The sequence below is a fragment of the Emys orbicularis genome, chromosome 1 (genome assembly GCF_028017835.1).
Source record: "Emys orbicularis isolate rEmyOrb1 chromosome 1, rEmyOrb1.hap1, whole genome shotgun sequence".
Taxonomy (NCBI): domain Eukaryota; kingdom Metazoa; phylum Chordata; order Testudines; family Emydidae; genus Emys; species Emys orbicularis.
Genome location: NC_088683.1, coordinates 218,418,510 through 218,432,197, shown reverse-complemented (window position 1 = coordinate 218,432,197; position 13,688 = coordinate 218,418,510). Strand labels below are relative to the sequence as shown.

At 38.7% G+C, this 13,688-nt stretch overlaps 1 protein-coding gene across 1 annotated transcript in view; it reads right to left on the bottom strand.

Annotated features, from left to right (window-relative positions):
• Nucleotides 1-13,688, bottom strand: part of DMD (dystrophin) — a 1,466,768-nt gene that overhangs the window by 1,304,331 nt on the left and 148,749 nt on the right. Inside the window, exons 5-6 of the mRNA XM_065405744.1 lie at nucleotides 12,351-12,539; nucleotides 11,814-11,995 (exon numbers count right to left, since the gene is read on the bottom strand). Of these exons, the coding sequence (XP_065261816.1) occupies nucleotides 11,814-11,995; nucleotides 12,351-12,539 (371 nt within the window). The remainder of the gene's footprint in view (nucleotides 1-11,813; nucleotides 11,996-12,350; nucleotides 12,540-13,688) is intronic.

The window sequence follows — 13,688 nt, the reverse complement described above, 5'->3', positions numbered from 1 at the left end:
CCCAGCATGATAATTGGCTTGTCAACATTGTGGACTATTTTATTCCTCATGTAAGAAAACAGAGGAAGGATCACAAATATGCACAATGTATTTAGAGTGATTTCTCATTTGGTGCCACCACTTATTCCCCCCACCCAACAAGAAGCCAAGCTCAAAGAACCTAGTGTCGGTCACTGGGACCTGGGCTGTCACACACAGTGGTTAAAGCAGGAGTCAGAGGCCAGAACCATGGGTCAGAGCCAAAGACAGAAATTGGAAAAAGAGGATCATGAATGAGTTACCTGGAATGAGGCAAAGCAGAGCTGGGTTCATGGCTGGGAACAAGCATGCACAAACACTATCAGAGCCATGCTTTAAGCAGCTGCTGAACTGCTGCTGGGATTAAGAGTCAGTCTGCTGACTCTTCCAACCCATCAGCACACTAACTGCACTCATTAGGTAGCCTGGAGACTGTCTCTGCTGCAGGCACTGCTTCCTGATACCTAGAGAAGCCCAGGGGCATATTAGAGTCCTGCCAAGGGAAAGCCAAAATCAAGGAACACAGTGGAGCCCTATATTTTGAGTATCTGCACAAAATCAGTGTCATTTTTGCAACTCACTTGTGGATGGAACTTGGAAATAAGCCACCAATCTTCCCTCTCCCAAAAATCTGACCACTGAGTAAAAAGAGGGTCAGGATCAATGAGTTAAGAATGCTGGAGGTGAGCAACATTTTTAGGACCTGTGGGGAAACCTGGAAGGCAAGCCGAGGGAAGAAGTGGCTGAAACTTGAAGCACCAGCACATCTATCCATCTAGTACTGGTGTGGGTCCCCAGTGCAGTAGAATGAGTGCCAGTCAGCCATTCTGTTCAACAGTGGCCCCAATGTCCCACTAAAAGGTTAATGAATCAATCCTCACATCTCCTCTTTAAGGTAAATGAAGGAGATACAAGGATCACTTCAGCAACTCTTCAAATGCAGCAGCTGTTTAAACAGTACACAGCAATACCACACTATTGTCTCAAACAGAAGATAGAGAATACGGTCTCAAAATTATATTATTTAGTTAGGAATTGACACCACATTCATCACCATAGTACCTGTGAAACTACCAAAGCAATTTTATAGAGGAAAAATTCAGTTCAAATTTGGCCAAGTCTCCAGGAAGCCACAAGAGGCCTTGGTTTTACCTATTTGAGGTAAAACAGTATTTTCCAACACTCTACTGGAACATTCATTTTATATATCTCTCATGGTCTTAATCAAAACTAGAGCTGTGCAAATAATGAATTTTTCAGTTCACTGGAAGTTTCAAAAACAAAAAACTCATTTGAGATCAAAATGAATATGCTTTCTGAATTTTTTGGCAAATGAAAGTTAAAAAAATCATTTCAGGTTGAACACTTTCATTTATACAATCTAAATGTTTCAGTTTGATTTTTACCATTTTTTCAAATTGTTGACTTTTTAAATTGAAATTAAAGAATTTTTTAAACAAATGTTTTGAATGGGAAAAAAATGATTTTTTTCATTTTGAAAAATGTTGAAAACATTTCCATTTTTCTTCTTTATGTCCAAAACAATTTGGCAAATCCAACATGCTTTGCAAAACATCTTTGTTGCCAAATCTGCATTTTTCACAAATAATCCACCCCACAAACAAAAAGCAAACCAACCCCTCCACTCCTGCCCCCAGGGTTTTGGCCAAAAATTGTCACTCAGTATTACTGAATCACAACCCTGTCTCTTTATTATGTGGAATGACCAGAAGAAGCATAAAGTGACAGATCCATAAACCCCTCCACACCTCAAGACTGTTCCCCTTGCAAGAGCACCAGGTGCACTGGGGGCATGGATTTCACGTCAAAATTCCCGTCAGTACCCGGCCCAGCCCGGGAATGCTAATGATCCAACCAGCAGACCAAATTCAGTGATGAATCCTTGTCACGTGTCATCTAAGGCACATTGCGCATATCTTAAGACGACCGGAGTACGGGGAGCCCCTTCCAAATTCTACTATATGATGTGCAGAGGAGTAATTACCTTCAGTCTAGCTAAACTCCCCTGCAATCTCAGATTTGCATTATATTCTCTTTCACTTTGTCTTATACTCTTTTGTGCAGCATTGCTATGCACTGTTACTTAGTTGTGATGTTTCATCCTAGAGGTGAAGTAATTCCCATATATACCTCTACCCTGATATAACGCGACCCGATATAACACGGATTCGGATATAATGTGGTAAAACAGTGCTCCGGGGGGACGGGGCTGCGCACTCCGGTGGATTAAAGCAAGTTCGATATCAGGCAGTTTCACCTATAATGCGGTAAGATTTTTTGGCTCCCGAGGACAGCGTTATATCGAGGTAGAGGTGTACTATACAGAAAATTTGCACAGTGATAAAAATTAAGATAGAACATTGATGATTATTATAAAGAATATCAATATCATTCTATGACAAGGAATATTAAGTCTGAGAATGAAATGATCTCTGAAAAAAACTATCACATTTTTTTTTCCATAGTGTTTTTTTCCTCCTCCTCCTTGTATTTTCCAAACATCAGCTTACTTGCTATAAGCATATGTAGAGGTTTTAATACTCGTGTATATCTCTTCAGAGATTATTGTAATCTTTGTTTATTGTTTGGCTCTCATGATTTTTTACTACAGAATACTTTTCCGTTGACTGAATGCTTTTTAATAGTTGTGAAATCCTCCATAAAGTAATCCTGATTACATTAGGTTTTCCTCTCCAGTAGTACATTTATCACACAGATGCTTCACTGTAGAGAATCATATTTTAAAAAGCCTGCTGTTTTTCTTCGGGTCATTAGTGCAGTTCTACAAGAGCCAAACATTTTCAATACATATGGTGAACACATACCAGATCTCCTTTGACCTCCTTTTACTGTAGGATAGCAATAGCAGCATTGCACTGCTCCAGAAAACTCTGATGCTCTGACCTGCTAACCCTCTTTTTGAACTACTGGGTCACTTCTACTGTTATATCGCCAGTGCCGGCGCAACCCATTAGGCGACCTAGGCGGTCGCCTAGGGCGCTACAATTTGGGGGGGGGGGGCGGCGACCGCAGCAGTATTTCAGCGGCGGGACCTTCCGCCGCCTCTGTGGGGGGCGGCATTTCAGGGCAGGACCTTCCGCCGCCTAGGGCGGCAGAAAAGCTGGCGGCGCTCCTATATATCGCATCAGAAAATCTCTCCTTTTTACTGACTGCTTGCTTTTGTTTCCCCCATATTGAAAAATGTGCTGTTTTTCCTTATGTTTTCTATGTCCGCTTTCCTAGAACATGGGCAGCCTCATTGAGCTCATGTTTAAGTAATATTTTTCTTCCCTTGAGGATGTATTTGTCAACCAAATTAATTATAATTTATTCAGGGAGAATAAAATCATATGTTGCTACAAAGCCAGGTTGCCATCTCTCATTCTTCCATTCCTTTTAATTCTTTCAAGGGCAATCCTGATAATGAAGAAGTCATACTTTGATGAATTACCATTTAAGGTATAACATATGCACATATAAAAATGACATGTTTAGAATTTTTTTTTATAAATCTCTCTTTTCCAGCAGCAGCTCCCATCTCCTAATTTTACAGATGGAAATTTAAGTGTAGATCTCATAATTGTCCATGGATCCATGGAATAAGTGGCAGGATAAAAATCAGTCAGTCAATCTGGCACTGGTAAATTCCAAACCAATGTAAGGAAAATTCGTTTTCCACCTCCCTCCCCCGCAAAACGTAAATCAATTGCTCATTGCAACATAATGTCACTAACACCAAAAACTTAACAAATATAGATTGGGCATCTATATGGAGGACAAGAATATCTAGAGTTGTAATAGATATTGTAATAGATACTGCTAACAAATTTTGGAAGAGATTAAATATCATGCTCAAAGCAATCTCCAACTATGAGGGATTACTATTTCTTATTTGTGTTACCATAGCACATAGCCGTTCTGCTCTTGGATCAGGAACCCATTGCACTGTGGGCTGTATAGAAAAAAAGAGATGGTCCCTGCCCCCCAAAGCTTCCGATCTAAGTATAAAACAAGAGATAACCGAGGCAGAGGAGGACCAGAAAACAATGAGAAAATTGGTTAGCAAGATAGGCAGTGGGTCTCAGCACAAGAGCAGCCTGCCCACAGCTGGGCTGTGTGTAGGCACCACAGCAAAAGTGTGTCATATGGAGGGATTTTAATTAGATAGTGAAGCAGTTTTCTAGATGTTTATAGGGAGCTTCTCCCAAGCATGAATGTAGCATGGGAGAAAGCATGAATGTGCTTGTTTAAAAATTTAACAAGTGAGCAGTGGGGACTGGCAACATGGGCTGATTGGAGTTGGGAGTCAAAACCCCCCTGCCCCTTTTAGTATCCCCTTAGAACCTAGACTCAGACATGGGAAGAGTAAAACTTGTTAGCCTGGCTGGAGCCAGATGGGGGCATTTCTTAATAGCTCCCCCCCCACACACACACTGTTCCCTAAAGGACCCTTGGGGTATTCTCTGAATTTTACCTTATTTTTGCTCGTTTCATTTCCTGTTTATCGGTCCCATCCCTCCCCCTACCCCCACCAATCGCCTGCCTTCAAGTGCCTCCTCGGATTTAACTACTTGCAGTCAGGCTGGATAATATCAAAATTCTCCACGTATGACCAAAGCAAAGAGCTATGCTGATGTTCTTTGCAGTAGCATACTGAATGGATAAGAGCAGGACAAGATTACATTTGTTTAGGCGAAAGAAAAGGATGTTGAAGTAATCAAGATATGATATGAAGAGGAATGGACCAGAGTTTGAACTGTGTGGATGGATAGGAAAGGCTATATCAGAGATGTTATACAGAATGTTCCAGAAGTAGATGTAAGTCTAGATGTGAGGACCTAGAGAGGTCTGAGTCAAAGATGATGCCCAGTTTACGAGTGACAGGCAGGATGGTCTTGAAATCTTATCCTGCCCCTTGATTTCTGTTACTCTGTCCTCTCCTAGTTCTCCTCCTACTTCTATAATTGCTCCTTCAAACATGTTCTTTGGAGAAACCTCCTCCTCCAACTTTCTATGGGGGAAGGTGTCCACTGGGCTCTGTCCTAGGTCCCCTTCTTTTCTCCCTCTACACCTTGTCCACAGGCACTGACTTTTGTTTTTGCCAGTGTGCGCTGCTCTCCACCCCCTCTCTTCCCCACGCAAGCGTAATCTCATCCACAAACACAAAAATTCAACTACCATCTCCATGCTGAGAACTCACAAATGTACCTCTCTACTCCAGATCTGTCTCCTCCTGTTCAAACTAAAATCTCAGCCCTTCCCTCTTACATCTTCTTGTGGATGTCCACTCATGATGGCCACACTCAGAGACAGGATGTACTGAACTAGATGGATCATAGGTCTAATCCATTATGGCAATTCCTACATTCCTATGTTCCAAATTCTGTCCAACCTTGGAGGAAACTCGTATCTAAATTCAAACTTGGTAGCTCAGATGTGACAGTGATAAGCATTGCATAAAAACCTAAATAAAACACAGCTGAATAGTCAGTGTCCATCTCTAGTTGAAAAATATAATCATTTTAAAGGACACAATGTAATTGTAAACTTCTGCTTCTATTTGTTTTGGTGTTATCACATATTTTATTGTATAAAATGGATGGTGATTACATTTTTGACTAGCTCCCCTAAGGCAGGTTAGCTGGATTTATTCCCCAAATAAGAAGTGGCTTATAACAGCGTCACAAAATGCTGCTACACCACTGAAGAAACTCATCTCTTTAAAAACCTATTTCATGAAAAAATTACAGGAAGTAGCCTTTTTAGTGTGCAAAAGAAAGAGAAATCCTCAATACCTGAAGGCTCCTTAAGAAATGTTGTCTCCCAGTGTATTAGGATTTGTAATGTTTATTTCTTCCTAAAATATGGCTTTATTAAGTACAGTAATAAATAGCAAAATCTGCATTCTAGTTAATTCTGGAAGAAGATACAGTGAATGACAATATTGGCATCAGTGTACTGTAATGAAAAACATCATCCCTAACGATTTCTACAGTTAACATGAATGCAGTGCACCAGCCTGTCAGAGATCAAAGATCAACCTTCATCTATCACCCTCCAGAATAGAGATTCTCTTATCACAAGTCCATAACATTACAGAATATTGCCTCTTACTGTTCATATTTAAATCCAGAAACAATCAACCCTTCTGATATTGACAGGAATATCCAAAATACTTGCTACGTTCACCTCCCGGGTGTAAGTCAAAGATACAGACTGCATATTCAACTTGAGGAAAAATTCAATTCCATTTTAACAGTAATTACGAAAACAAAAAACAAAAAAACTAAAACCCCACCACGCCACTGATGAAAAGCCTCTTTATAAACTTCAGTTTAGAGAATAGCATAAAAAAAAGGGGCTTTTAATGGAAGTGTGTTTGCAATTCTCTCTCAATAATACAGTAATCTCATCAGATTTAATAATTTCCATTTATTGAAAATAAATGCCAAGGAAAAGTTGAAATACTTCTTGCCAATAGGAAGTCAAAACCATGTGGCAATTTTCTATTACAATTATATATATATATTTTAAAATTGCTAAACATTTATTAGCTATTGGCAAATTCCCTGAATATCCCACACTTTTATTAGGTCTGCAATAATCCTCTGTTTACATGTGACAGCTTCTCAGTGTCATCATGGGAGTTGTATTCACAACAGCAGAGACTTGTCCAATAGCGTAGGTCTGAGAGGATAATTTTGTCATGAATGTATTCAAGGCTTGTAAAGTAGAGTGACAGTTGTTCATTCTAGATCAGTTGCAGTCTGATTTGCTTACAACATATTGTGATGAGGTGGACAAGCCCCACACAAGACCAGGGAGGAAAGTAAAAACAATTTTCCCTGGAGACAGAGGTTGAAGCCAGTCCTGCTCTACTGCCTAGCTAGCAGTATCAAACCTGGAGGAAGTGCCTTCTGGCTGGAGGGGGTGGAAAAATGAACGATAATGCTTCTAAAGTCAGCTACAGTGACGATCTTTGGCCTGAAGCAAAGAAAACCTGGGGGCTCAGCTGAGCATCCAAACCTTAGTAGATGGCATGGACCAAACTTTTTATCATCTTCGCGTTCCTTTGTAAATAAAGTCAAGCTCCTGGAAGGGGCTTTACTTTGATCCATGCTCATACAGAAAATGTGGATTAAAAGCCACATTTCATTCAAACACTTAGGATTTCCTAATACATCTTTAGTAAAATCAAGAACATTTGTCAGGTGTTTTAGTATAAGTGTTAACTTTAGGATATTTTCTTCTTGTTATTTAGTAACTAAAAGTGTAATAGTCAATTATGTAAGCGGGAATATATACCCTACACATTAACCTACTCACTCTTGTCTTCACCATAACATTCTGCCTTTTGCTGCTCCTGCAATTAGCAGAATTGGGGCTAAGCGAGTCCTAGACAAAAAAATCTGGAGATGTGTAGCCACTGCTCCACTTGTTCAAAGTGCTGAGTGAGTGAATTCTGGGAAACTCTGTATGCTGCAGTATAGCATATATGTTTTAAACAATAAATTATACACAAACACAATATTTGAACATAAAGATGACTTAATCTGGACAAGACTGAGGTGGTGGTGATTGTGGGGAGCAACCAGATTATTTATCTGAGATTTGTGCATCTTTGTAACATTTGCAGCTTGAGGGTTTCGTTAGCGTGACAGAATGTACCTGTGTTCACACCCTGAATACTATTGTAATCATCTTTGTACAAAGTATGCCTTTCGAAGTATCATTTGAAAACCTCATAATTCATTGGTCAATATTGTCCTGATAAAACGTATGTGGCAACATCGCATTTGAAGTTATAAGAGACCACTGCTTGGTCTTAAGACATATTCCAAACTCAGGTTGGTGAATAGGTCTGGCTCAAACAAAGGAATGTGTGTTCTGCTTAATTTGCATTTAAGCAGTAAACAGAGTCATCAAGCAATAGGTGAGGAAAAAGCAGCAGGGAACATCCTTTCCTATAAACATTCTGACTCCTGAATCTCAGCTGGAAATGTTTCCCAAGTGGCTGACTGACAGTATCAAAAGGAGGCATAAAAACCCCAACGACCCCTCCCTCTTTCTCTTACTGTCCTTCGATTCATGCACCAGAAGGGACAAAGGAAGCAGCCACTGAACTGGAGAAGGAATTCTGACCTAACAAGTTTGATCAGTAAGACTACTGAGAGCATGTGGTTTGAAACACTTTGCTTTGAATTTAACATAGATTGTTAAGTTAGGCACCAGTTGTGTTTTATCTTTATTTTTCTTATAATCATTTCTGACTTAAAAGTACTCACTTAAAATCTCACTCTTTGTGGTTAAATAAACTTGTTTTATAATCCAGTGTGTTTAAACTGAACTGTCTGTGAAACTCCATTTGGGGGTAACAAGGTATGTGCATATTATTTCTATGAAAGAAATATGGACTTTATATGAATTTGTATTATCCGGGAGAGGGCTGGGCAACACAAGACATACTTTACTGGGGGGGAAATCTAAGACTAGCAGTATGTTGGTGTCACCCTGCTGTATAACCTTGACTTAAGAGCCAATGTGTGGCTGGTTGGCTGCAGCACATACACAGACACAGCTGGAAGTGACTTGCATACTGGAGGCTGTTTGTGAGCAGTCCAGGCTGGAGGCTACAGAAGTAACTCGAACCCCAGGTTAGAGGGCTGGGGTCACACAGCTACTCAAGAGTCTGGATTGTACCCTGGATATGTCAGTTAGAGATGCTGATCAAATAGTAACTACCACCAAGATAGCTTTATTTTCATCTGAACCTGGTCCTTGAATATGAATCTCTCTTTGTGATCCACATGTTTGTTACCTCCCAATTGGATTACAGCAACGTGCTCTGCAGAGGCCTATACTTGAAAACAGAGGTGGTGCAGAATACAACTATGAAGATTTTTAACTGCAGTATCATAGCATGAACACATAGTACTAGTGCTTTGGGATCTACACTGGCTGCAAACAGCCTTCCAGGTGGAGCTTAAACTATTGGTTTTGACCTATACCATCTTGAATGTCCTTAGTGCCCATCCATCCTGAGGGCTTGCCTCCCCTCTCTGAGTTGGTATTAGCAGAAACACTAAAGTTGGAGACTCTTTGGTGAAGGAGTTGGTGGCAGAGCATTCTCTCCAAAGACCCCTTGACTTTGTAAGTCCCACCATCCCACTGGGCTGAAATAAAACAAATGTATCATCCCGTCAGGACATGCTGCTACATCCAACCTTTTGATCAGGCAACTGCAGATATGGTTGTGAGCTGGATATCTTTTGGCAATTTGATTCAGTTAATAACATTTTTGCTACCTGGTAGTTGTATGTATTGCTGTGGGATTTTATTTTAATTTATTTTTAATTTTTGCAACTTGCCAGTAAATCATTGCAATGGCACATAGTGGCCTCATCTTGTATCTCTCTATGAAGAAGTGCAGTGGTATAAGGACGTGGACAAGAGAAACATGAAGACCATACATAGTTTAGAGATTCTCTGAGTAAGATACAGAATGGGATCCCATCTGTTGTGTTGTTGCTACAGTTAAATAAAAGTATTTAACTGAAACCTGTAACTTCCTGCTTCCGTACTAGTAACAGAAAACAAAGTTCTTCATTTTAGCATTAAATCCCTGGTACAATAAAAGACCTGAGTAAACTGATATATTTTGCACTGCATATCAAATGTCACAAAAGCCAGCCTTTGACAGATTGCGGTGAGTCATGAATCAAGGACCATCAGCTAATAATACTGTGTCCCCATAACTGGAGTTTAACTTTTGGATAGAAGTTGGTTTCAGTTTTTTGTCAAAATTTCACTTGGACCAACATTTTCCAGCTAGCTCTACTCTTGGCACAGACAGAAGCAGTTTGCCACTTAAAGCACAACTGCTGTGACTGTCTCAGACACCTCTAGATACCAATGTACGGTCCTTCTAGGACTTCACATATAATCACCAACACATTGAGCAATAAAGAAGCAAATATAGACCTCCAATCCCAGGTTTTATGTACTTACATCCAGTTGATTTTACTGATGAGAGCAGCTATAATCTACAGTAATTACTATTGTATTTCTATAAACACACTGGTAATGGTTAGTTGTTTTTTTATTCTCCCCTTGATTCATTTTGGTAGAATAATAAATACATTATAACAGTAAAATATCTTACACTTCAGTTCCTGTTTTGTATAGAATCAATATGAAAACAGATAAGTTAAGTAAACAGAGCTCCATAAGACACAATATGACCAAAGTAAACTGTTCTGAAGTAGAGTTATTTTATGCAGAAGAGATTTAAAAGTGTCTCAGGAAATCAACAGATGGGGGGGTGGGGGAGAAGATGAGAACCTGGACAATATCCAATCCCTCTGAACAATCTGAAAGGCAACTGTATTCTTTTTTAAAGGTTGAGGGAAGGAAACTTGCAGGTATATTTCCTCCTCCCATTTTTGCAATCATATTTCTGCTCCAATCCCCTCTATATCCCACAACATTAGCCTTCTCTGCTATACCATGCCCTACCTAATGTAAATGTTCTTGTACTGTATTGTGTGTGGAAATCGAAATACAGAGAGTCAGAGTCCTGCAGCTAACCTGTAACTCATTTTTCTACTCTTAATCCATTCTTCCTTTCTAAAGGCTTCAATTCCCTGTCCTCTCACTCATTTTCTACCTCAAACCCTTCATCTTTTTCCTTCTCCTCCCACTTAACATCTCATCACCTTACTTCTCCAACCCTTCAATTTTCTTGTGAGTGAAATGGTCCGTAGCTTTTCTGCTTTTAAAGAAAATTATCATCATCTTCATCCTTTTGATTTCAAGGTTTACATCCTGGCTGCATATAGTGCAAAGGTGTACATTTCTACCAAGCTAGCAAGTCTAGTAGTTAATTTAACTTTAATATGAATAAGTAGTAGTTATTTTTTTTGATATGAATAAGAATTAAGTTACCAATATCATATCAGAACATTTGCTGTTTACTTTGTCCTTATGTGTGTTAATGGATAGAAGAATAAAGTATCCCATTTTTAAAAAACATATCCATTCTTATATTAAGTATTACATGTGAACAAATAATAGTTATTATATTCTTTTATTATTGGCATTTCACCTCTCATTTTAACTCAAATCCCTTTCTTTCCTTTATATTTAACCTATGTTTAAGTATTAAAAGTATACAACATAAACATGAAATGCTTTAACCTACCAGTGATTTCACATGTCCAATAAGAAATCAGAATTGCCATAGGAACCAAGCTCAAACTACTTGACTAGTCTAATGTGTTCTCAGATCAATTCCTCTGACAACAAATCTCAGCAATTTTTTGTTGACAATCTCCATTTATTAGATTAAAAATGGATTAATATAGACTTGAAAAGTTCACACCCCCTGCCCAAAACTGGAAACAAGTTTTTCTGATAGAATAATTCCTATTCTATTGACTAAATGTTGTGCGCTGTTTGAGGAAATGTTCTGGAAAAAAATCCAGGATAGGTTGAATAAAGAGTATTTAAAATGCTGTTAAAATCTAAACTGTTGACAGCTTTCCATCTGTTCAACTTCCATTTTCAAATGAACATGAAAGTTTAGAGTCTGATGCACTTGAAATTGCAGATAAACTAAAATTTAGGATCAAGTATACATTTGCAACGAAGTATCACCCTCCCACCCCTGTATTATTGCAATCTAAAATTTTTAACTTTTTTGCCACACACACACACACACACACACACACACACACACACACACACACACACACACACACATATATATTACTTACTTGCTTTGTTTTTCCATGCTGGCTACCCTGAGACTTTCCCAACGAGAATTAAGCAGATTCATTTGTTCTTGGATTTCATTTTCTTCATCATCTGAAAGCTTCCCAACTGTTATAAGTTGACTCCCCACTTGCAAAACATTACCAACACGTCCCTGGTGAGCTGTTAATTCCATCATAAAGCCCTGAAAATAAAATAAAAGTAAATCTTAACTAAGATTACAAGGAAGAGGGATACTTTGTAGAAATGTCTTCAATTGCACATATTTTCAAAAACAAATTAAGTTGGTTTAAAAATTCATTTTAACTTTGTAACCCAATGTAAAAATAAACACCTTCACCTTGTGTAAGAGGCAAAGTCTCCAGTGCTAAATTTCAAGTCTCCAAAACCAAATGGAAAAGGAAAGAACAGGGACTGACAATAGCACCGGTGAAAATTTTATGATTTTGATCTTAATGTACCATACAAATAGATGAACACCAATTAATAGATGATGAAGTGTTTGCACTGGTTTCTCAGTCTCTGTGGTTCACATATACCTCATGGGTGTGAAACTGCTCTTTGACTTCTTCTACATCACTGGATATATCTCCTTGTGCTTGTAATGCATCTTCAGTAGAGAGAAGCCATGTGAGTACTTCTTCTAAAGCTGTTTGGTAGCTGTCCAGGTCCACTTCTACCTCCATCAGTGAACTGCCAAATGACCTGTCTTCAGGAGTGTCCAAATACTGATCAAAAATAAAAATAAGAATTTTGGCATTAAGCAGAGGCTAATTGCACAAACAGCTACATTAGATGAATAAATAGACTGCCATCCTCTTAATTCTATAGAACAATCCTCTTTTTTACATAAGAACTTTGATAAATGGAGGATCTGGTGCAATGTAAAAGTGACTATTTGAAGTCAGTAAAGTAAGGACAATGAAAAAAATCAGCTAAATTCAGAAACAGACTAAATGAATGTTTTGTCCTAGAGCTCATGTTTTTCTACATTTAGAATAGTTATTACACATGACATCAATAGTTAAAGTTACACGTATGGTGTATTCTTCAGTCAGTATTTTAAATAGGTTTTTTTTCTCATTTCTACTTCTATCACCTGTCATTCAAGCACTTTTCTCTTTAGAATGACAGAAATATTTAATTTCTATAGCATCTTGCATAACTACCCCATCCTAAATGCTTTGCACAGCAGTGAACTGCATGTTGGTACTGTATCACCAGCATGCAGACAAACGGAGGCAAATGCAATATTCAACACTTTTAAATATTTTTTTTAATATATGCAATGGTGGGTTAGACTAATCTGCAGAGTATCATTTATCCAAGATCACGTTATAAAGTTCACGCAAGTCACCAGACCAAAACAAATAATCCGGGACTACTATTATTCACTTTCCCCCCTAGGGCCACCCACACATCTGCTCTGAGTCAAGTGCCATTTACAAGCAAATACTTCATGCCACCATGCTGCAGGTTACAGAGAGAGCGAACAGTAACAAGCAACATTAAGTAGTCATTGTCCCTTTCACCCACTCCACTGGAGAAACTGTTATGAGACCAAGGTAAGAAATAAGGGGCTTGCTGAAGATGGTTTCACCTAATTAGTGAACAAGCTGTAGAGAAGGAAAAAATAAATCTGATAGCAAGTTAGGAGAATAATGATTTGTTTTCATCTTGCTTTTATCATGACGGATTCCAAAGGTCTTTTAAAAACGGATAGAGTACTATATAGTAATCACTTCTACTGATATGCAGACATCTATGGCAGCAATAAGAGATAGGAACTGCTTAAACTATGCACAGTGGTTTAGGATTGAAAGTGAAGGCTTCCTTATCCAACTGAAATTAAAGGGGGAATTTAAAGTAGGCAGAAT